Source organism: Thrips palmi, unplaced genomic scaffold (genome assembly GCF_012932325.1).
Source record: "Thrips palmi isolate BJ-2018 unplaced genomic scaffold, TpBJ-2018v1 HiC_scaffold_10, whole genome shotgun sequence".
Classification (NCBI taxonomy): domain Eukaryota; kingdom Metazoa; phylum Arthropoda; class Insecta; order Thysanoptera; family Thripidae; genus Thrips; species Thrips palmi.
The window spans coordinates 13,303,977-13,326,292 of NW_023144621.1; the positions used below are offsets into that span (position 1 = coordinate 13,303,977).

At 57.3% G+C, this 22,316-nt stretch overlaps 3 protein-coding genes across 4 annotated transcripts in view; 2 read left to right on the top strand and 1 right to left on the bottom strand.

Moving 5' to 3' along the window:
- The first annotated feature begins 35 nt into the window (after nucleotides 1–35).
- LOC117654386 (ethylmalonyl-CoA decarboxylase-like) lies at nucleotides 36–1,732 on the top strand. Its single transcript, XM_034400989.1, has 5 exons — nucleotides 36–306; nucleotides 398–578; nucleotides 664–897; nucleotides 986–1,215; nucleotides 1,296–1,732. Exons 1-5 carry the CDS (start codon nucleotides 235–237, stop codon nucleotides 1,524–1,526), a joined length of 948 nt encoding a protein of 315 aa, XP_034256880.1. The 5' UTR covers nucleotides 36–234; the 3' UTR covers nucleotides 1,527–1,732.
- Nucleotides 1,717–3,187, bottom strand: LOC117654388 (fas apoptotic inhibitory molecule 1). Its single transcript, XM_034400991.1, has 5 exons — nucleotides 3,109–3,187; nucleotides 2,663–2,749; nucleotides 2,422–2,566; nucleotides 2,196–2,245; nucleotides 1,717–2,113 (listed from the first exon to the last, which is right to left on the bottom strand). Exons 2-5 carry the CDS (start codon nucleotides 2,726–2,728, stop codon nucleotides 1,964–1,966), a joined length of 411 nt encoding a protein of 136 aa, XP_034256882.1. The 5' UTR covers nucleotides 2,729–2,749; nucleotides 3,109–3,187; the 3' UTR covers nucleotides 1,717–1,963.
- A 3,797-nt stretch (nucleotides 3,188–6,984) lies between these two features.
- The window catches only part of LOC117654385 (protein turtle-like), a 90,772-nt gene continuing 75,440 nt past the window's right edge, over nucleotides 6,985–22,316 (top strand). For both annotated transcript variants that reach the window (XM_034400987.1, XM_034400986.1), the window contains exon 1: nucleotides 6,985–7,498. The gene's annotated coding sequence lies outside the window, so the exon portion shown is untranslated. The remainder of the gene's footprint in view (nucleotides 7,499–22,316) is intronic.

The following is a 22,316-nucleotide window of genomic DNA, read 5'->3' on the forward strand; positions in this document are numbered from 1 at the left end:
ACGAGATATGAGAAATTGTTCTTCTTGAAATTTCGTCTGCTTTTTTTGAACGGTCTGCTGTGTGCTGCTGTGTCACTTACAGAAACTGCTGCACCACGGTCCATGATTTGAATTTTTTCCATCGATTCTTAAATTTAGAAACCCATTAATGTTATATTTTCATTGAAATTGAAGTCTTGTTTACGAGTACGGCAAACAAGAAATCTTGTCAACTCTATGAAGTAACAAAAGGGCATGTCTTTACAACTGTTGCGGCGGGTTTCGTCTGCTTTGTTGCCTGTGACAGCTTTTATGAAATCCAATACAGTGGGTGTTAAATGTTCAAATGGTCAAATATTTCTTGATCAAATGTTTTATATTTGGTCAAAATATTTGTGAAAAACTTTTCTCTTTCCAGATGTCAACCCAGGGCAAGCCCTTTGGTGTGCCGTATTATGATGGGAACGAGGAAAATTTATCAGATATTGAGAGGTGGCTGTCAACTTTTGAAGGAGGACAAGTGATCTTATGTAAAAACGAAAAAAGTGGTGTAGCAGAAATAACACTTGACCACCCAAACAAAAGAAATGCCATGAGTGGTAAGACAGACCGTTTCATTTTTTTTTCCGCTTTCTATTTGTGCTGTATCATCTACATTCTCTCTATACTTTTTGTGTATTATAGGATTAATGATGGTTCAGTTAGGAGAGATTGTGAAAGCACTTGAAAACTGGACTGAGGGGAAAGGTGTCCTCCTTCGAGGAGAAGGCAGTATCTTTTGTTCAGGGGGAGATCTTGACTTTGCTAAAGCTTCAGCTGGTGCGGAGGGAGGATTTAAAATGGCTTGCTACATGCAAAATATTTTAAGTCGCCTGAAGGCGCTACCAATGCTAAGTGTAGCTCTAATACATGGTCAAGGTACTGTATTCAATGTCAGCTACTCCATTTGAAGTTGTAACTGACAAACGGACCACTTTCAATAATGGGTTAATTGTTCCATATACAGGAGCTCTGGGTGGTGGTGCTGAAATTGCTACTGCTTGTGATTGGAGACTGATGACTAAAGATTGTAGTGGCATTGGAATGGTTCACACTCGAATGGGCATTGTGCCTGCATGGGGAGCCAGCTCCAGACTCGCAGCCATCGTTGGACCTCGAATTGCATTAGAACTCATTTCATCCAGCAGAATAGTTTCGCCTCAAGAATCTCTTCAAATAGGCTTGGTTGATCATATTGTGAGTCCCATCAAGACTTATGCAAATGACATGCATTTTGAAAGAAAATGAGGTAATTAAATGTTTTCAATTGTGTTTAGGTGGATCCAGGCCCTGAAGGCAATGGCACACTAGATGCCACACAGTGGCTCCTGAACCATGTTCGGGCAGACTCTCAAGTAATACGTGCTGCAAAAGCCACCATGTCCAGTTTTGAGCACCACGTTGGATATACCAAATCATTAGAAGATGAGCGAAGACTTTTTGCCCCTCTTTGGGGTGGTCCAGCGAACCAATCGGCTTTGAACAGTCGTATCAAACATTTAAAGTAACTGACCACTTGGCAGCAGTGCCGTTGAAAACATTCATGTTGTAGATAAGAAATCCTGGCCCAGTCCAGAAAAAGTGCGATTGTGAGGTTTGGAGAAATGCATAAGTTATGTTGCCTGAATTTATTTTTATAAATGAAAAGTCCTTCTTCTTGTAACTTCATAAAAATAGGCTTTTATTTTTATTATTAAAATATAATTCAAAAGAATAGACTGCAGTAAAATTGTTCGAAACTTGCTCTGAATACACTTTGGGCATGGCGTTGAAAAGCCGTTTATAAGGCACGTCTACACCTCACACTAGCACCAATTAAAAGGAAAAAAACACAAACAATATTTATTTTATGAGCAATAAGACTCATCTGGGGAACCGATTTGAAAATCCGGATTGGATTTCGGCGCCGCCTGCTTATGAAAACGCTTTTAGGTAACAAGGGAAGTCAGTCCGAGGCCTCTGGGATGAGCCTGTCGTTGACGATGAGGCTGTGCACGATTCCCTCTCGCCTGTTGCCGCTGCTGACCGCCTTGATGAGGGCGGGCCAGCTGCCCAGGGTGAAGTGGGTCTCCGTCCCGTCGTCTACGAATTCACCCTGAAACGGAAAAAGCGCGTCTCGTCACGCGCCGAATTCAGACACAAAGTTCGCAATAAGACGCGAGTTCGTCTTTACTCACGGTGGCTTCCAGTTTTTTGCCGTTCGCCCAAATGTCCAGGGTGTCCTTTTCTGCAACAGAGAGACCTATCGGTGTTACAGTGCGGCAGGCAGCCCATCGACCAGCACACGGATTCCGAGAGTCGTTCTCGTACGTTCTCGTCGCTCTGTCTCTTTCGCACTCATGGGCACCCCGTGTAGGTGCGAGAGAGACAGCGCGACGAAATGACTCGCAGGACGTGGCGTACCCAGCACGACGCGGTACTGCTCGTCGTTGGGCAGGGTGGCGAGCCAGGTCCTCATGGCGCGCCCCTGGTTCTCGTTGAACTTGTGGTAGTTCTTGCCGTTCACCTCCAGCTCGTAGGAGTAGCTGAATCCTCCCACTGGCTCCACCTGCACGCAATCCAGTGGCAGCCCATTTCAACTTTTGATTTAAAGCTGACCCCCCCTCCTCTTTTCCTCTCCCCTTAACAAACACGAAATCTTCACCTTGATGACACAGCGCGCGTTGGACTTGCCGAGGAGGAACACTTCCGGTCCTACGAGCTTGAACATCCAATCTCGACGGAGAATCTCCTGGAAATCCAAGATGGAGCACATGACGTGGGTTCGAGTATCGTCACCGGGGATTTTTTTTTCGTTTGAGATTGTTTTAAGCGATGAATGAGCCGGCCTGGGGTCAGGCCGCGCAGTGGGCCAGAAAGCCGGTGGAGGCGGCCAAAACTCTAGACGCGTTTTGAGCCCCAGAGTCTCTAAATGGGACTCGAACCGAACGTGTGACCCCACCAATGGATTGCTCTCCGAACGAGGAATCCATTGGTGGGGTCACACGTTCGGTTCGAGTCCTGTTTAGCGACTCTGTGCCTCAAAACGCGTCTAGAGCTTCGGCCGCCTCCACCGGTTTCCTGGCCCACCGCGCGCCGGGTCAGGCTCACCTTGCCGTCGACGCGGATGACCCTCTTCCCCGTGGTGGTGCCGTGCTCGAACTCCACAGTGTGCACGCCGTCGCTGAGGGTTCCCCCAACCCCCTTCCCAGGGGGCCCGGGGGACCCCCCCGGGTCCGCCGGTTTGGAAGGGCAGGGAGGGGGTCCGGGCCGGCCCTCCCTTGGTACCCCGGGGCTGCAGGGGGGAAACCCGCACCCGTTCCCCGCACCGCTTGGAAGGCTGGAGTTTCCCCCCTCCACGGCGGGAGGGCGGTCGGCGGGGGTCCGCAGCCGGCATGCCTTGGGGGGACGTCGTGTCTGCACCTGGGGGACGTGGAGCGAGTGGGGGCAAATCGAAAACGCCTTCCTCGGGAATCCTTTTGGGAAAAGGCTGGGCCACGCGAACCCAAACGGCGGGTGGGCCGGGGGGTAGGACGGCCTCCAAAGCCGGGCGGGCGCATTGGAGGGTCATTTTCGCCCGGGGTCTCTCCCGCACCTTTAGGGGTCGCCCCATGAGCTCGATCCGACGCACTATGCACAAACCGACCCCCTCGGAACCCAGTCTGCGGCATGGGGACTGCAGGCGAATCCGTCGACGTGGAAGTCGGCCTGAAGCCGCCAGGCTCCCCGGCCGCCGGGCCAGGCAAGACCGGCTTGCTCAGCTTGCCTTGGCGGAACTTTTTTATTTTCCTCACTTTTTTTTAGGAAAACGGAATATCGCTCCATCCTGGCACCCGTCTCCGTATCTGACATTCTAATTCTTATTTAAATGCGGGAAAAGTTTTTTTTTATCTCGTTTTTTTTCTGTCCTTCCCTTATTCCCTTCGCCCGATGGCGACGGTTACATTCCCGGGGCAGCCCTGGAATCCTGGAATCCGTTGGCGGCAGAGGATGTTTCACTCCTGGAGACGCTTGGAAGAGTGTGACAGTGTTTGGATTGGCAGCTGGTTATTGGAGATTGGAGGCGTTGTCGGGCGCCGCTTCAGGTTGCCCCTGCCCTCTATGTCGCCGCGTTGCCGCCGGCGGGCGCATCTAGCCTCGCACCTAGCGCACTCGCTGGAACCCTGGAAACTGGGTCAAACTGTCAAAACGTGACGCCCTGGCAGCCCTGGCCGCCCTGGCCCACCCTCCTCCCGCCACCTGCCTGCCTATCAGTACGGAAATAATTCCATTTTATAGCCTTCGCTATACACTTCCAGTGAGAGCGTCGCGAATATTGGTGTCCGCACACTTTGCCGCACCTTTGCTGCTGGCCGGCCGAGCGCACTAGCCCGGCTATCTCCGAAGACAGGATCCGTGGTTCGACACCCGCCCAGTCGTCGCGTATTTTATTGACTGGCCGAAATGGGGGGTGGTAGATCGTCAATAAACCTCCACCTACTGCATAAAACTTGAATGAAAATTTTATGTCAATTTTTGGACATTGACACTACGCAACAAAGTTTCCTTGCCGACATGCGGAGGACGGCCCGACCGGTCGCTCTGTCTCTCTCGCACCCCCGCGGCCTTGCGGCTTCGTAGAGGCCCATGAGTGCGACAGAGACAGCGCGACGGAACGGGAACGACCCTCCCGAATCGCTTGGCGCCGCCATTATCCCATTAATAACCCGCGAGATAGTTATGTATGTTTTAGCGCCAACACTGGAAAATAGTTGACTGCCCGGAGGGCCCGACGGCCTCGCCGACGGCGGTGCGGTTGGGTTATCAGGACGCGTTCGGATTGACCGCGGTTCGAACACTGCGTCCGCTCCATATTTCTCTGGCCTTGTCATTTTTCCGGTGCGGTAGTTAAAACGTCGTGTAACCCATTTGGACGGGGGGCAGTAAACAAGCCGGAAAGGTGGGGGTATTTTGTGGGGGTGGGAGACTGGGGGGAGGGGGAGTTGTAGCCCGAGTCCTGCCATCAATCTTGTGACTATGCCCCAGCGTGGTGTCTGCGCCCCGCGAGTCCCATCCCTGCCCGTCCCTGCCCCACCTACCCCCACTTCGCATCCCTGCATACATACCCCCACCCATCATACTCACCCCCACCCCCTGCACCCTTTGGCACTCTGGCTTTGCGCGGGGAGGCGATCCTCCGGGGAGACAAGTTATATTTCAGAAACTCGCGTCGAACCTGTCAATAGCAGAGGCTAGGCGATCGCGGAAAGGCGCTGCACGAGTGAGTGTCTGTGTGTGTATGTGTGCGCGTGTGTGTTTGTACGTGTGCGTATATGTGCACGGGCCATTCCAGTTGAAGTATAACTTGGAAAGTGATTTATTCATTTATCGGTCCAATCACTCTGCACGGCCGCAACCGCTAGTTTAAAATTGAAACCACACTGTTTTCGCGTCATACGCGCAGACGTAGATTGGACTGGCGGTTTGAGGGTGGAGCCCGCGGACCGCCGTGGTTGGTCCGGGAGAGCCCGCGACACTGTCGGCGTGCCTCTGGGTAGGCAACTCATCGTTCAGCGAAGCGGCACAAAAAAAGGGGGAAAAAATCCACTCGACTTCTCTATTTGCATCCGGCGACATTGAGACATGTCTACAAGTCTCGCCCTTGTGCGGAGACGCGGGTTCAAGTCCCACCGCCCGCACTTTTTCCCCCAGCGGCATTTGACCGGGGAGGAGGGGGTGGGGGTCACGTGACTGTAAACGACGTCATTGTGGCGGTGACGTTTTTCGCAAAACGGACACTCCAATGGCAACGCTTTCGCCGACATCGCGTTGCCATGGCGACACGGACCCTAATCAACGCCCTCCCCCCCTCCTTACCCCCTTCCCTGCTTTCTCTATTTTTCTCCCCATCCGCGTCGTTTCGAGCGCTAGATAAAAACTTTTAATAGACCTCTCATTACTGCACCAGTCCTTCCCTCCCGACGATGCTGTTGATGCATAGTAATTTTAACAAGTTTGCGTGCATGGTTTGCTGGACGAGGGAAATAATGAAGAGAACATAAACATTCAGTCCATCGGAAAGGGAAGGGATTGTTGTTGTTGTTGTTGCCGCAGCTTGGCCACAGTAGTGCTTTAGTCAAATAACGACCTTCACTCCAACTTTACGCTGTTAGTCACGCGTAATGACCAACCAGCAACTCCTGTCCTTGAAAGCAACGCGTGGACGGCGTGGACCGATGCCTCCAAGAAAAATTCGGCCCCAGTGGAGTGCCATACCCAGTCAGCTGGCTGTGGGTCAATGGATTTGAAGCGACTGAGGCATTCCGTTGGACGACGTCGGGGTCGGTGTATCTTGTGGAGGAGTCTCGAGGTGAGACTTAATAACTTGGGACCCCTGCGTCGCGCCGTGCCGTGCCGTGCCGTACCGTGCGCCGGGCCGTGGTGAGCCGCAGAGGTGAGGAGGATGAGGAGGGCCCACATAGAATCATCATCTCCTTGCCCAGCATCCATTCGAGCCGGGCTAAGCCGAGCCGGAGCGAGCCGAGCCGGGGCAGCGCCGCGGTTCATCCAGACAGGTACCGGCAGATAGCCTGCAGGCCCTGCAGGCCCTGCAGGTACCGAAAGGGTTCTGGATGGCCAGTGATGCCAGGCGTGGCTGCGAGCTCCAGGGTCCGCCGCTACATCCTCCGGTTCCGGCTCGCTCCGGCCGGCTCGGCTGCGCTCGGCGCGCTGCGCTCGTCACGGCGGCCCGGCTCGGCTCGGCGGGGCTCGGCTGCGCTCGGCCCGCTCGGCTCGGCAACAACACCACGGCCGTGCTGGCCGTCCCGGCGTGCCTCTGCCTCACCGCCCAGCCCCACCCACCCACCGCGAGCCCCTCCGCTCCGCTCCGCGCGCCGCGCCGCTCCCGCAGCGGAGCCGAGCGACCGAGCCGCGCCAGCCCCCACCCCTCCCCCTGCCCACCCCCACCGCCGCCAGCGTGCCGTGGCGAGCCAGCGGAGTAGCAAGCATTCAGAGTTGGGTTCAGCCTCAGCCAGTCGATGGTCGGAGGAGAGGAGGTTAGGTACTCGCGTGCGTTTGGGGTGGAAGCGCGCCGCTCAGTCAGACAGGCAGCCGCAGAGTGACTGAAAGTGCATCGCGCCAGTCAAGTCCGTGTCAAGTCTCAGTCCGGCGTGGTGCGAGTCAAGCCAGTCAAGTCCTTCTAGTCATCCAAGTCTTGCCGCCGCCGCCGCCACCGCGCCGCCGCAGCTGCAGCCCGCAGCAGTCATTGTCCCCTCTCTTCCTCTTCCTCCTCCTCCTCGCCCTCCTCCTCCTCCGACTGCGGCTCCTCAACACCTGCCAGTGCCAAAGGGATTACGAAGTGCCGCCGCAGTGTGCCACAGTGTGCCACCGGGATACCGCGAGTGTGCAAGGGTGTCGTGTCAAGCGGCCGGCAGTGCTAGTGCTTCGCTAGTGCAACGCCAGTGCAACGCCACTGCATCGGATTCTGTATTGTCTGGATTGCATTCCAGCTCGGATCACACAGGTAAGCAAGACAACGACCCCTCCCCCCCCTCCTGGCGGCCTCTGGCACGGCCTCTGGCGGCATGCAGGCCTTCATCTGGGCCTTGATCGAGTCCGTCATCTTGTCTCCCTTGAGGCGCGCGCGCCGACAGTCTGTCTCTCTCGCACTCGTGGAACGTCTCGCCTCGGTGCGAGAGAGACAGAGCGACGGTCTGCAGGACCGCCGCTGCGTTCGGCCCTCTTTGTGCGTCGGCCAAATTTGGTGGGCGGCTGTTGAAGTTTGTCCCCCACTCCCTTTTCCTTGAGTAGGCGTGCCCGCGGCCAGGTACGCGCTGTGCAGTGGGCCAGAAGACCGGTGGGGGCGGCCAAAATTCGAGACGCGTTTTGAGCTGCAGAGTCGCTAAATGGGACTCGAACTGAACGTGTGACACCACCAATGGATCCCTCGTTCAAAGAGCAATCCATTGGTGGGGTCACACGTTCGGTTTAGTCTCATTAAGCGACTCTGGAGCTCAAAACGCGTCTCGAAGTTAGGCCGCCTCCACCGGTCTTCTGGCCCACTGTGCTGCGCGCTGGTCACGATGACTGGAGGCCTGCCCTAGGCCTGCCTGGAGGGCGGCGGCGGAGATGAAGAGAAGACAGCATCCCGTCTGTCTGCATCGCCTTAGACTAGGATCATCCCGCGCGGCCGGACCTCCTGGACCAGTCGGACTCCGAGGGCCTTTAGGGCCGACGCGGCACTCACACACTGCAGGGCGGCACTCACACACTGCAGGGGCCTCGGCCAGAGCGGATGAAATCCACCTCGACACGCTAACGCGTTCAACGAAAAAAATAAGTTGAAAACGTAATCTTTGAAAAATAAAATAAAAGTTCCGAGTGAACTGGCAGTGTGTCCGTGGGAATAAAAATTTTGGACGATTGTGAAGGTTGCCGACAAAGTGCGGAAACGATAAGGTGGGCAGTATTCGAATCTCCCGGAACTCCGGCTGTTCGGCGACCCCCCTAATAAAAACTCGCCGTGTGTGAGATTCGAACCGCGGCCCCGCCCCCTTTTCTACCGGGCGGGGTCACGGCGTCTCACGCCCCTTCCGACTGCGCCACCGAGGCGTCAGCGACCGTCTCGGAACTCCGTGGTGCACTTGACGGACGGGTTGACACGTTTGGGAAACATCCTCGCACGCCGTGGCGCCGTGGCACGCGGCGCGACGCGGCGCCGACAACCTGGGAAATTGAGGCGTAGAGGGGCCTCGCGTGACGTCGGGGTCCTGCTCTAATTTCGAGTGTGTGTGTGTGTGTGTGTGTGTGACCGTGTGAGTGAGCTATTAGTATGCGTCCGCACGTCTAGCTCCGCAAGGATAGCATAGCCGGCGCTCCGCACTGCAAGGGAAAGCGAGATAATGTTAAAAAAATAAAATAAACAAAAGACACACACCCACACGAAAAAAAAAAAAACAGCATACGCGTTTACTTGGAGTTCATTACAGCGGTGCGGTAAATTCTGTATAATGACTCGGAGGTGGGATCAATTAAACGAGGGGGATAGATTAAGAGGGGTGGGGGCGGGGAGGGGTTGCGAGAGAGAGGTAAGATGTAAGCTGACCGGAGTGCCCCGCCAGCCCTGCGGACGCCCTGCGGACGTGCGTCTCGGTTTTCAAATCGGCCTAACCCTTATCCCTTCCTGACCGTGCTGCCTGGCTGCCTGGCTGGCCGCCTGGCCGGGTGGCCGGCCCGCCGACAGCCAGCCCAGCCAGCCCAGCAGCCAGCCCCCTGACTCATTAGTCAACCGGACACGAAGTCAACTCGAAGAAGTCGAGAAACGCGACGCGAGAATCTGATCGACTTTGTCCGCGCGACGGGGCGAGGAGGGCGGAGGGCGCGACGTCTGTCTGTCCGTCTCTGTCGCACGGTGCCACACTCGTAAAAGGCTGGTCTTTGTGCAACGAACGCAGCCCACCGAGTCCGAGAGTCGTCTTTCGTCGCGCTGTCTCTCACGCACCCACGGCGCGTCCCGAAAAGGTGCGAGAGAGAGAGAGCGACGAAAGCGACTCTCGGTCTATGCAGTGCCGGGAGCAGGATTGTGTGTTGAACGCGTTGCGCAAGCCCTTCCCCTTCTTCCCACAGGACGCCGCCTCGCTCTCTCTCCCTCTCTCTCGCGCGCACGTCGGGGTGCGAGAGAGACCGCGCCACGCGTAGCGACGCGGCCTGCAGCAGGACCGGCAGGACCTCCAGGAGGAGGGGAGACGCTCCCAGTCGCGGCCGCGGAGCCGCGGTCCGCTAGGCCACGCGCGAGTAGTTCGGCCAGGGCGGCCCTCTCTGCTCTCTCTCTCTCTCTCTCTCTCTCTCTCTCTCTCTCTCTCTCTCTCTCTCTCTCTCTCTCTCTCTCTCCCCCTCTCTCGCTCGCTGGCTCTCGCTGCATTGCACTCCGTGACCCAATAAAGTTGGGACTATGAAAGAGGGGCTTGCAAGGGCCCGCCCTGGGCCCGCCGTGGCCCGGGCCGCGCCGCCGCGCCGCCGCGCCGCCATCGCCGGCCGGACTAAGCCGTTCGGTAAAAAGGGGCGCGCTGCCAAACTTTGGCAAGGAAAACAAAACTTTTGGCGGAGGTAAAACGGGTGGAAGCGGGCGCGGGGCGCGCGGGGCCGATCACGGGGAGAAGGCGGGATAAAGAAGAAAGTAAACAAGAGTGTGTGCCGCGCCGCCGTGCTCGGCGCAGTGCTGAGCTGGCTGCATTTCTAATGCCTGCCCGGCCTGCCCGCTGCGGGCCAGAAGTCCGGTGGAGGCGGCCGAAACTCTAGACGCGTTTTGAGCTCCAGAGTCGCTAAACAGGACTAGAACCAAACGTGTGACCCCACCAATGGATTCCTCGTTCGGAGAGCAATCCGTTGGTGGGGTTGCACGTTCGGTTCGAGTTCCATTCTGCGACCCTGCAGCTAGCTCTAAACGCGACCGGAATGTTGGCCGCCTCCACCACAGGGCATCCACCGGTCTTCTGGCAAATCCACTGTACTGCCCACCAAGAGGCCCTTGGCGGTGGCCGTCCGGTCGTTGGATGGCAACCCTACACGCGGCGCCGCCAAACACTGCGTTCTGCCAATAGCGAGCCGCGCTGCCGATAACAGTCCACCAGGCTAGGCCGGGCGGCAACCCTACACACTGGCCGCTGCTGCTTGCCCAGTGGCAACTCCACGCGGATTTCCGGCTTTCATTGGGGCGGCGCTGGGCGGCGGAGGGTGGTATAGGGTTGCCAGCCGCACCTCGTTGGGGAGCCAGGCCCGCCAGGCTTCCGGCCTGTTCAAATCTTAATGCGGGCCGTCCGCGAACCACGTAACACCACAGAGAGATTCCATTTCGGGCTTTCCTCGCGAGCGGTGGTTGCCATGTGACACAGACAGGACTGGAATCTTTTCGGGCTGCAAATCGCATTGCTGAAATTCATCGTCTTGCATCGCTCAACTGGATAATGGGTCGTTCAATTTATTGGCTTCGAAGTTGGTATTCCCTGCATGGCGCGGCCCTTGTGCACTACTGCGTGTGTAGGTAAACGCCACCTCTGTTTACGCCGGCCAGTTCGCCGCCATATTTTTAGACCGCAGTTAATGCACACGTGTGTGTGTGTCTCTCTCTCTCTCTCTGTGTGTGTGTGTGTGTGTGTGTGTGTGTGTGTTTTACCGAGTTGCCGCCGTGACCGTCTTGTTGACGGCGGATTCAAAGACCCGCACCGCCACGCCCCCAAAGCCTGATTTGTGGCGCCGCCGATACATCATGGAGCATTATTCGCAGAAAAGTCGGGATTGAGGTAAACACGGCAGCCTGCATTATTTATGCTAATGTCTGTGCGGCTATTGCCCCGATGCGACGCACAGTGGGCCAGAGGACCGGTGCAGGCGGTCGAAATCCCGCACGCGTTTGGAGCTCCAGAGTCGCTAAATGGGACTCGAACTGAAAGTGGTGACCCCACCGATGGATTCTCTCCAACGAGGAATCCATTTGTGGGGTCACACGTTTGATTCGAGTCCCATTTAGTGACGCTGGCGCTCAAAACGCGTCTAGAGTTTCGGCCGCCTCCACCGGTCTTCCGGCAAATCCACTGTGGGCTGCCCTTTGCTTTTCTGTCTCGCAATTTTGCAGCGACATTGGCCGGCCCTCTGTTTACCGCCAGCCAATCGCAGTGCAGCGACAAGCGGGCTCCCTTGCATTTGCCAGCGTCTCGGGATTAGTTTGCGCGACTTTATTTAATTTGTCCCAAAGAAGGGGGCGGCGCCGAGCCGCGTTCGAGCGCCACGCGAATTCCACTACACCAGCAGTGCTCTGAATATTTATGGTGTAGTGCAAATGCCAAACGAAAATTGATTCACCGTCGCGACGCCCCCGCCCTAAAAAAGGGGGCGGCGTCGCATTGTTTTCATGAGCGCGGGCGGCTTGTGTGACAGTTTGTGTTTGTGAGACTGGAACAACAAAAAACGTCCCCTTTTTCGCGGCGACGCGGGAGCAGCGGAGCGAATTTGTTGGCGGCTATATTTAAAATCGGGAGCGAGAATCACAAGCAGCAGTGTATACGATGCCCGGCCTGGGTCAACACATAACCGAATACAAGTGTGTATTTTGGTCGCGAGCGCGCCAGCGGGTCCCTTCGGGCCGCCTGAAGCTCGCCGGGCAGCGAGGGGGCGTCCTTGGTGACCTCTTGGCAGCCCGCCGTCTGTCTCTCTCGCACTCATGGGGCGTGTCGAGGAGGTGCGAGAGAGAACCACCTGCACAAAATGGGAACACATCCGGGCAATTTCGCATTCCGCACTCAAAATGTTGTACAGTGAAGATTCCATATTATGGTGAAAATGTTCCATATTATGGTGGTGCAGCTGACTTCATAACATACCATTGAGAATTCACTGAACGTTATGGATATTTTGACGAATTTCGTTGGTAGGAGAAAATCTCCACCATAATATGTCGGTGCACCGTAAGACATTTACAGTGCGGCGTTAAAAATGCCTGTAAGTAGGGGAAATGTGTTGCGAATAAGGTAGAGATGTTCCACGTCCGAGAGCATTCCCACAATCCTGTGTACGCCAAGTTTTTGAGTGGTTCCCCGCTTGCCCACGTGGCTTTGCGCAACTTTGTTGTGCCTGGCTGCCTGGCTGCCTGCCTTGTAGCCTGCCCAGCCACGCCCCTCCTGTAGTCCTTAGAGCTGCTAGGCCCGGCCATGGCTCGGCCCAGCCCAGTTCCGATCGCTGCAGCTCTGGACGCGTCTGAACGTGACTGCAAGATTTTCTCGGCATCAGGATATATCTCGTGGAAATGGTCCTGTCACGTGTCGAACGGGGGAGGAGGAGGAGGGAGGGTTGGAGGCGAAGCAGACACTCTCTCAGCCTCACGTTGACTTACGCCTCTTGCTTTTCAATCTTTTGAAGCATTTTTTGGGGGCAAATTGTGTCTGTTTTCCCTTTTAACATGCACGACTCTGTCCATTCGTCTCTTATTTCGACGCGTGCTAATTATAGAATAATCCCAACTGCCAGAGCAGATCTAAGCAATCTTGTCAGTGCAGATTTACAACTATCCTTACTGCAGAGGTATTTAACTAAGAGTGCTCATGAACTATCTGCACTGCAAAACAGTGAATCTCGATATCTCTGAAATACCATGTCCACGTGTTTCTATATGGATGAAACTTCGTGACAAGCCCTTCAGCGAATAATTTTATGAAGCATGATGGCGTCACGGACTTTGAGAAAAGGCCGCTATTCACGTGGTGTGTAGTTAGGACCGTTAGGATTGTCTTAGATCTGCTCTGACAGTTAGGATTGTCGAAAATTCGAAAGTCTGCTGCTCACAATAGCTATGTGTCAGAAAAGATTCTATCACTGTTTCCAAAGAAGAAATATCGGTGGATCAACTGAGAGGTGGATCATCTGATGTACCATTCCCAGTGAGGGATGTGCAGACAGACGGGCAGGATGGAAAGGTGATTAGCAGTGTGAATAATAGGGGCTGCATAAAAGAAAAGGGTCGGATGAGAAGCCGGGACCGTGCCGTGTTGTTAACACACGAGAACGTTGTTAGCCCATTGTGTTTTCAAGTTGGAAACTTTGAAAATTTGGTGGCTGCACAAAAAGAAGTGGGGGAGGAGTCCTCGTTAGCAAAGTTGCCTGACGCGTAATTGCGACTGGCAGAGAACTAGCTAGCCTCCAGGTAGGGCCAAGTTTTTGCTGTGTCTGCAAACTTGTTTCTGTAATAGATTTCGTTTCTTTGGCGTGGCGCGGCGTGGTGCATTTGAATGAGAGGCGAACAAGTGTGCACACACACACTGAGCGCGCGCGCGCGCGCGCGCGCGCGTGTGTGTGTGTGTGTGTGTGTGTGTGTGTTTGTGTGAGGGAGTTAGTGAGAGGGAGGGAGAGATATGGTGAGGGATCCGTCTCTCCTCCTCCTTCTTCCAGTTCTTGTTCTTCTCCGGGAACAACTTCGGTCAGGGGAGAGGGGTCGGCCGGTCTTATCACGGAGGATGGGGGAATTGTCACTGATGTAGGTTGTGATGTCAAAAGAGATTGTGGGTGGGCCGTGCGTGAGGGCTGCCCAGGGCCGCCCCACAGTGGGCCAGAAGACCGGTGGAGGCGACGAAAGTCCCGGACGCGTTTTGAGCTCCAGAGTCGCTAAATGGGACTCGAACCGAACGTGTGACCCCACCAATGGATTGCTCTCCGAACGAGGAATCCATTTGTGGGGTCACACGTTCGGTTCGAGTCCTGCTTAGCGACTCTGTTCCTCAAAACGCGTCTAGAGTTTTGGCCGCTTCCGCCGGTCTTCTGGCCCACTGTGGGCCGCCTAGGACCGCCTAGGGCCGCCGGACTGGAAGGGATTAGGACGCGAGGACGCACCACTGTGAAGCAGGGAGGAAACGGAGAATGGGGAGGTTTATTGGTGGTTTCCGTCGCATTGTCGCATTCACGATTCATTCCCAAAGTGTGGCCGGGTCAATCTGCACCCTGTGTGTGTGTGTGTTCATGTGTACGTGTATGTGTACGTGTATGTATGTGTGTGTGTGTGTGAGCGTGTGTGTGCGCGCGCGTATGTGTGTGTGGCGCCTCACGCTACATCTCCCGAGCTGTTCCAGCCGAACGGGCCGGACCGAGCGGGGCCTGGGCCCTTGGCCTGGGCCCTTGGCCTGGGCTCGCCGCTGGGCATCGGTCTGAGATTCCCACACTGGGCTGTGGCCCATTAGGGCCTGGAGGTAAGAGAGAGAGAGGGGGAGAGAGAAAGGGGGGGGGGGAAGGACTGCCCCGCTCCCTTCAGGTTCCCTTGTTCCCGCAGGAACAGGTGTAATGCCCGCCAGCAGACTGATTCCGAACAGTGCTGTCGTCGCCTGTGTCTCTCTCTCACCCCTGCGGGTAGGCCCCGCTCTAGAGAGAGAGAAACAGCACTGCTCCGAATGACTGCGTCCTCCGACCCACCGAAGCGTCCTCTCTCGCTTGAAACGCGTCACAAAAGTGGTCGGAGTTTGGCCGCGTTGGCGACACGGGGTGACGTCACACAGTGTGTGCGAGCCTTTCCGGGTGCATGCGGCCATTTTGATTGTGTTCTTCCTGCGGAGAGTTGCGTTGCCGCCGTGAAAGTTTTCGAATCGTCGGGACGAGTTGCGGGACCCATTCCGGCAAAGGTGCGCACTGCACTGCCGCGCCGTGCTGCAGACCCCTGTCTCTCTCGCTCGCATGGGCCATGGGGCTTCCTGTGTAGGGGCGAGAGGGACAGAGCGACGAAGACGGCTCTCGGATTCAGTCTACGGCTTGCTGCTGCGCTACCAAAATGTCTGGCCGGGTCGTTCTCCGCCACACTTCTCTCTGTCTCTCTCCGTCCGGCTGTTTGGCGCTGTTTGCGGAGGAGAACCGCCCAGCGCGCTCCAAATAAAACAAAACAGCACTCTGGCCCCCTCGGACGTCCCTCGGACGTCCCTTGGACGTCCCTCGGACGACGCGGACGGCGACGTCTCCATGCCCTGCTTGCCCTGCTCCCAGTCACCGATCTAGAAACAAAGTCAAAACTTCCCACATTAGAGGGGGACTTTCTCACGGGGCGACCGGCCGGCGGCAGGCCGGCAGGCAAGGCCTGGCAAGGCTAGCAAAGGCCCTGCAAGTGCCGCAGGGCTGCAGGATGCGGCGCCCCGGCCTTGCGGGATGTGGCCGGGGTCCCGGCACCGTTTTCTCACACGCCTCTCTCTCTCTCTCTCTCTCTCTCTCTCTCTCTCTCTCTCTCTCTCTCTCTCTCTCTCTCTCTCTCCCCTCTCTCTCCTGCTGCGCTACCGCAGGGTGCTGCTACTTGTCCGGGGTGTTTGCGCTCCGTACAGAAGCCCTGTCATACCTCGTTAGGTGTGGAGTGCCTCAGGGAGACCTCCAGGGAGACCTCCAGGGAGTCCTGCAGGCCCTCCAGGGGCGCGCCTCTCCGCCGAGACCTCCGGCAACCAGGCCAGGGTTCTCGTCGAGAGAAAAGTACCGTACCGTTTGTTGAAATGAATCGCTAATAGAAATGACTCGACAAGGGTTTTAAAGACAGAAAATATAATGAAACTGTTGTGGGGCTAGGGGTGGTCCAACCGCAGTATGCGCCATTTCACCCAAAGCATAAATCGTTCGTGAGAGTCGAACCCCGGACCCAGGGTGCGATTGTCCGAAGCGCTAACAAGTGCGCTGCGAAGTCTGCGGCCGGTGGAAGGCCCGGCGGGTGCATGCATAAGCAGAGGGCCGAGTGGTCTGCGGTCGGGCGCAACTCTGCTGACGAGGGTCGAGGGTTCGAACCCCGTTCAGTCCGGATCGGAGCTCACTTTGCGAGGCCTCGCATGTTTGGCACTTGGAAGTTTGTTCTCGGTCTTGTGAGTGGGGAATAGCTCTGCGGCCTGTAGGGCCTGTAATTTCCAGTGGCATCCCCCCCGTCCCACAGTGGGCCAGAAGACCGGTGGAGGCGGCCAAAACTCTAGACGCGTTTTGAGCTGCAGAGTCTCTAAACAGGACTCGAATCGAGCGTGTGACCCCAACAATGGATTCCTCGTTCGGAGAGCAATCCATTGGTGGGGTCACACGTTCCATTCGAGTCCCATTTAGCGACTCTGGAGCTCAAAACGCGTCTAGAGTTTTGGCCGCCTCCACCGGTCTTCTGGCCCACTGTGCGCCCCTCCCCTCCCCCGGGCGGCCCGAGGCGGCCCGCCCTCCCCATCTTGCAGTATTGGGGCGTCCAGTGTGGTGCCCAATGGCTTGGCCGGGGCTTGGGGCGAGCCTCGCCGAGCCGCGCGGCTTGGGGGGCCTCAGCGGCCTCAGCAAAAATCAATTAATGGAAGTGAAGCAATCAAAGCGGAATCAGGGCCCGGACCGAACGGGGCCGCTTGCTGTCTCTCTCGCACCCCCACGGGCGCCACGTCGGCGCCGTGAGTGCGAGGGACACGGCCAGTCTCGCACAGCTCAACGAGTTGCTCGAATTGTCTAGCAGCGCGTGTTTACAGGTATGTCAGCCAGTCCGCGTGTTTGCTGGGCCCTCGAGTCTCTGCCTCTCTGCCCCTTCTCCCCCCCTCCCCCCACCCCTCCCCTTCTCTCGGCACCTTTTCGGCGCAAGCGCGAGACCCCGTGTGTTACACTTCTGCGGAACGCTGCCCCAACTTTGCGGCGTCGAGTAGCGAAGTTTGGCGATTCTTTTTTGTGACTTATGGGGGCGCTCTGCGGAGCAGAAGAGCCGGACTGCAGTGTAGCGCTCGCGGGCCCGTGTCACGCCAAGGAATTGGGTCGCGGTGTGGTGCCCTCGCCGGTAGCCGAGCGCACTAGGAGCTTGTTTTTTCACGACGAGGTTCCCGGGTTCGACACCCGATCGAGGTTCCGATTTTTTTTTCCGCTCGCTGTTTCGATTGGATCCCTGGATCAACCAATAACAGTGGCTGGGGCGGCCGCAGGCAGCCTCCCTCCAAGTAGGCAACCCAATTTGGGGCGTGTCTCCGCGCCACCGCAGCCAATGGCGCCCCGTAGCCAATTTGCCTAATCCGTCCGTATTATACAGTTTTCCAGTGGAGACGGGGGGCTTGTCGCGAGGGCGTTGAGACAATCGGACCTTCTGTGTGCCGAGGGCGCCGGGGGCCGCGCCGGGCCGCGCCGGGCGAGGTGGCTATGAATCGTCCCCGGCGTGGCGGGGCGTGGCGGGGTGGGGCAGCAAGGCCTGTGCGCGCGCCGCGGGTCTAGGTGGCTTTTCAGCATTCAGCCGAGTGACCCGACCGGAGCGGGATAGAGCAGCCTCCGAGCCGCCGAGGGTCGGGGACGTCGGGGACGTCGGGGACGTCGGGGACGTCGAAGGAAGGAGGGTACAAGAAACAAAGGAAACATGACTACCCCGTGCCTCGCCGCAGCGTCCCGCCCCGCCCCGCCCCGCCACGCCACGCCGGGGTGACAAGGGAGGGCAAATTCCGTGCCGGATTGTCCGCCTGATAACTCAACCGGGATGGGGTTTGTCTGTGACTGCTGCTGTCGAACGACGGCGAGGCCGCGAAGCCATGACTACAAACGGCCGAATTTGCATCGGCCGAAGCGAGCCGAAGGCCGAAGGCGGAGGCCGACGAGGCCCGGCGAACGAACGGCCCGTCATCTTTAAGTGAGGGTCGCGTAATCGCCGCGGGGGGTGGCTGGGCCCTCAGCGTCGGAAAGATGGGTGTCAAAACATTGTCAGAGAGAGGGTGAGGGAGAGAGAGAGGGAGGAGAAAGGTGGAGGGGGGAGGGGCAGAAAAAAGCAAAAAGACTATGCGCATGGGGAGATTTTTCCACCAATGACACGAATTTGACGTCGCCCCGTCACCCATATATTCGGCAAACTTTGAAACTTTGAAAAGCATGCATTTCACCACTGCGATGCCACGGCATAGAAACAACACCGGGCCCGTTGGCGGGGTGAGTGGGTTCCTTCCTAATGGCATGAATGTGATTACGCCGCTGACCGTGATCTGTTTGCTTTCCATCGCCGGGGAGGTCTCGGTCTTCCCTTCTTTCCGACCAGCCGTATAATGCCCTGTCTTTCGGGGGTGCTGAAAAATTACCCGCCCCACCCCGCCCCGCCCCGCCCGCGCCCTTGACTCCTTCTTCATCATGATGCCGTACCTGGACCAGCGCGCCCTTTGAATGCGCTTTATATTGTGTATCTTGTGGAAGGGAAAGGCAGGCGGTGGTGAAAAAGAGGAGAAAGGGAGGGAATCGCGGAAAACGGTTTTCCGCAGCGCGGGCTTTTGTTTTAAAAGTGAATGATAGGGCGAATGATGCCCCAGTAAGGCGCAGCGGCGGAATAAAAAAAAAAGAGTTAGCAAGTTATTTTTTTAAGCGTCACGCCGTTGTTGTCGACAGATAGCAAGTCAGAAAGGCTTCCCGAAGTACTAAAATGAAAGGATGAGGCTAATTTAGAGAAATAAACGGCGAGGCGGTCGTTTTTTGAATTTGCTCACCAGTTTGACTCTCGTTTTGGCGGTGTTGTTTTTTTGCGCTTTGCGGCGCTCTTTCGCTCCGTGGCCCCGTGGCACGTCTCGTGGCACGGCCGGCGGTGCCTCAAAGGGACTTCATCTTTTGTCGGTTTGGCGTGCCATGGCCTGCCATGGCCGGTCAGGGAGCGGGCGAAAATACGAGGAAGGAGACCGGTGGAGGCGGTCAGCATCGCGGAAGCGTTTTTGAGCCCCAGAGTCGCTGAATGGGACTCGAACCGAACGTGTGACCCCACCAATGGATTGCTCTCCGGACGAGGAATCCATTGGTGGGGTCACACGTTCGATTCGAGTCCCATTTAGCGACTCTGGAGCTCAAAACGTGTCTAGGGTTTTGACCGCCTCCGCCGGTCTTCTGGCCCATTGTGCAGTGAGTCGGAGCTCGAAATGCAGTCGGGGTGTCCGGACACGCTCCCCTTTTCGAGATGAGCCACCATCACTGCAGTCCTGCAGATTTTGCCGCCCCCCGCCGATGACGATGACGAGGGGGCCAGGGACGCCTCTGTGAATCGCCGGACTTTGCCGGCTTTTCCGAGCTCGTCCGAAGTTGCAGGTTTCCACGTGACCGGGCCCTGGGCAGCCTTGGGCCTGGGTGCTCCGCGCATGCGGCCGAAGGGCCGGGGAGCCAGGCGAGGCCAGGCGAGGCCAGCTCAGCATCAGCACTGTAACGCTGTTCGTGCAATGGCCAGCCAGCCAGGCCAGCCAGACGCAGGCAGCACGTGGAAACCGTCTGCGGCCCACTTTTCCAGGTGATTAACCCGCCGTCGCCTCACCAGTGCTTTCGTCGCTCTGTCCCTCTCGCACTCATGGGGCGGACCGTAGGCCGCAAGGGGCGCGAGAGAGACAGAGCGACACTGCTCGGAAACAGCCTGCTGCGTCTTTCGCCCCCGCGCGACGTCGCGTCTCCACTCTCTTCCTCTCTCCCTCCACCTTTCACCCTTGCCCCATTCGGGTGTGCTCGACCGTCTTATACACTTTTTAGGCAGACTTTTTACTTTTTGTAATTTTTTTCTTTTTACCTTTCCTTTTTACCTTTTTGAAGGAAATTGCAGAGAGGTGCTGCCTCTTGGTGGAACATTTGCTTTCAGGAGGGACCACAGACGCTCGCTCGCGCATTCACACACACACACACACACACACACACACACACACACACACACACGCACACACACACACACACACACACGCGCGCGCGCGCGCGCACGCACGCACGCACACACACACACACACACACTGCTAAGGACCTATACATGTTGAATTTTGCTTTCGAAAGTAAAATAAATTGTTTTTCAAGTTTTCAATTTTTAACGCCGTTTAACTCCTTTGATTGTCACGATTTAATGTGAATAGGAACAAAGAGCCTTTGCCTTTTGACAGTGGACCTCCGAAATAGCATGGCATTTCATCAGAGGCCCCCCCCCCCCCACACACACACAGCGGGCCCTGCTGCACCCGCAGCTCTTTGATCACCTCCATAGACAGGCAGACTGACTGACGACTAGACGGCCTGCCGGACGGCCGAGCGGACAGGCAGACAGACAGACAGACAGACAGACAGACTCGCACACCTGCCGGCGACGGCGTGCTGGAGTGCCGGTACCGCGCGGGTACCGCACCACGGGCTGGCCTCCGGCTGGCCGCCTGCGGACTGATTCAGGGAGTCGTTTCCATCGCTCTGCCTCTCCTCGCACTCGTAGGCCTACGGGGCGCCCCATGAGTGTGAGAGAGACAGAGCGACGAAAAGGACTCTTGGAATCAGCCTGCTGGCCGCTTGGCGCACAGTGAGCCAGAAGACCGGTGGAGGCGGCCAAAGCTCTAGACGCGTTTTGAGCTCCAGAATCTCTGACCGGGACTCGAACCGAACGTGTGACCCCACCAATGGATTGCTCTCCGAACGAGGAATCCATTGGTGGGGTCACACGCTCGATTCGAGTCCTGTTCAGCGACTCTGGAGCTCAAAACGCGTCTAGAATTTTGGCCGCCTCCCTCGGTCTTCTGGCCCACTGTGTGGCGGCCTGGCGGGTACCACCACGTGGGCCTGTTGGTAAACAGGCAACGCGGCGAGCCTTGCCCCCACCATCTTGCCCGTCGCCTTGCCCCTCGCCTTGCCTCTCACCTTGCCCCTCGCCTTGCCTCTCAACTTGCCTCTCACCTTGCCCCTCACCTTGCTCCTCGCCGCGGAGCACGGCGTCGGTGGGGACGTTGCCCGGAGTGGACGGCGGCGGCGGCGGCGGCGACTGAGGCGGGGAAGAGGGGGAGGGGAAGAGGGAGGGGAAGAGGGGGAGGGGAAGAGGGAGGGGAAGGGGGTACCGCGACGGTCGCGGACCGCGGCGGAGTCGGTAGTATGTGCGGCCGTAGGGCCCGGACGGACGGATGCTGCGCCAGGTCGCCGCCCCGCCCCGCCCCGCCCCGCCCCGCCCCGCCCCGCCCCGCCCCGCCCCGAAATGTTCTTATCAGGCGCCACGCCCGCCTGCCCGGCGAGCACCTTGCCGTGGAGCGTGGCCGCGTCGCCGAGCCCCCTGCGCTGCCATGGCGCGGCGTCCTTTTGAATCGCACCTCGGCGTCGTGGCCGTTTCCTTTGCAGAGGCACATTGTGCTCAGACCCCCCCCCCCTCTCTCTCTCTCCTCCCCTCTCCGCCGCGATGCAGTTCCGTTCCGCCGCGGGCTTCCGCCCGGCTCCGCAGGCTTCGCAGTGGTCGAGCGGTTTCAAACAAAAAATTGCCGTCCTGGCGGTAGTAAAACGAGTAAAACTCATGCCGACTTGAGTTGCCGTGCGGCAGAGTGGCGGAAAAGTGGCGAGGAATGTTGGCTCATATTTTGTTTCGCTGCGCTCGAATTCAACGGTGCGGGGTTTTGGAGCTGTAGTCTTCTGGTTGTAACTGGCGTGGTATTAGTGACAGATTTAAATTGGGAAATTAAAAAATTAAAATGTGTTTTTAAAAATCAGCAGCAGCCTTCTTTTGTCGAGAATTTGATGTTAAATGTGCAAACTGGTTCATTTTTGGTCACTTGAGTGCGTTCTCTTCCGTAGCCGTGCGCAGTAGCGCACCGGCCGCACAGCAGGTGGCTGGGAAGCGACCTTCGTCGGTTCAATTCCCGACGGGGAATGCCTTTTTTCCCCTTCCTTCCAACAATCCCCGTCTTTTGTCCTTTTGAAGATCGGAACTCAGTTCGACACCGCAGCGAAGTCGTTTCCCTGAAACTAAACACAAAAAAACGAGGATAATTTTGCAAGTAAAACGCGTGCACTTGTCTTTGACGGCATTCTCACCTGGCTGCTGGGCCGGGCGAACGCCCCGGAGGGACGCCTCGGAGGAACGCCCCGGAGGAACGCCCCGGAGGAACGCCCCGGAGGAA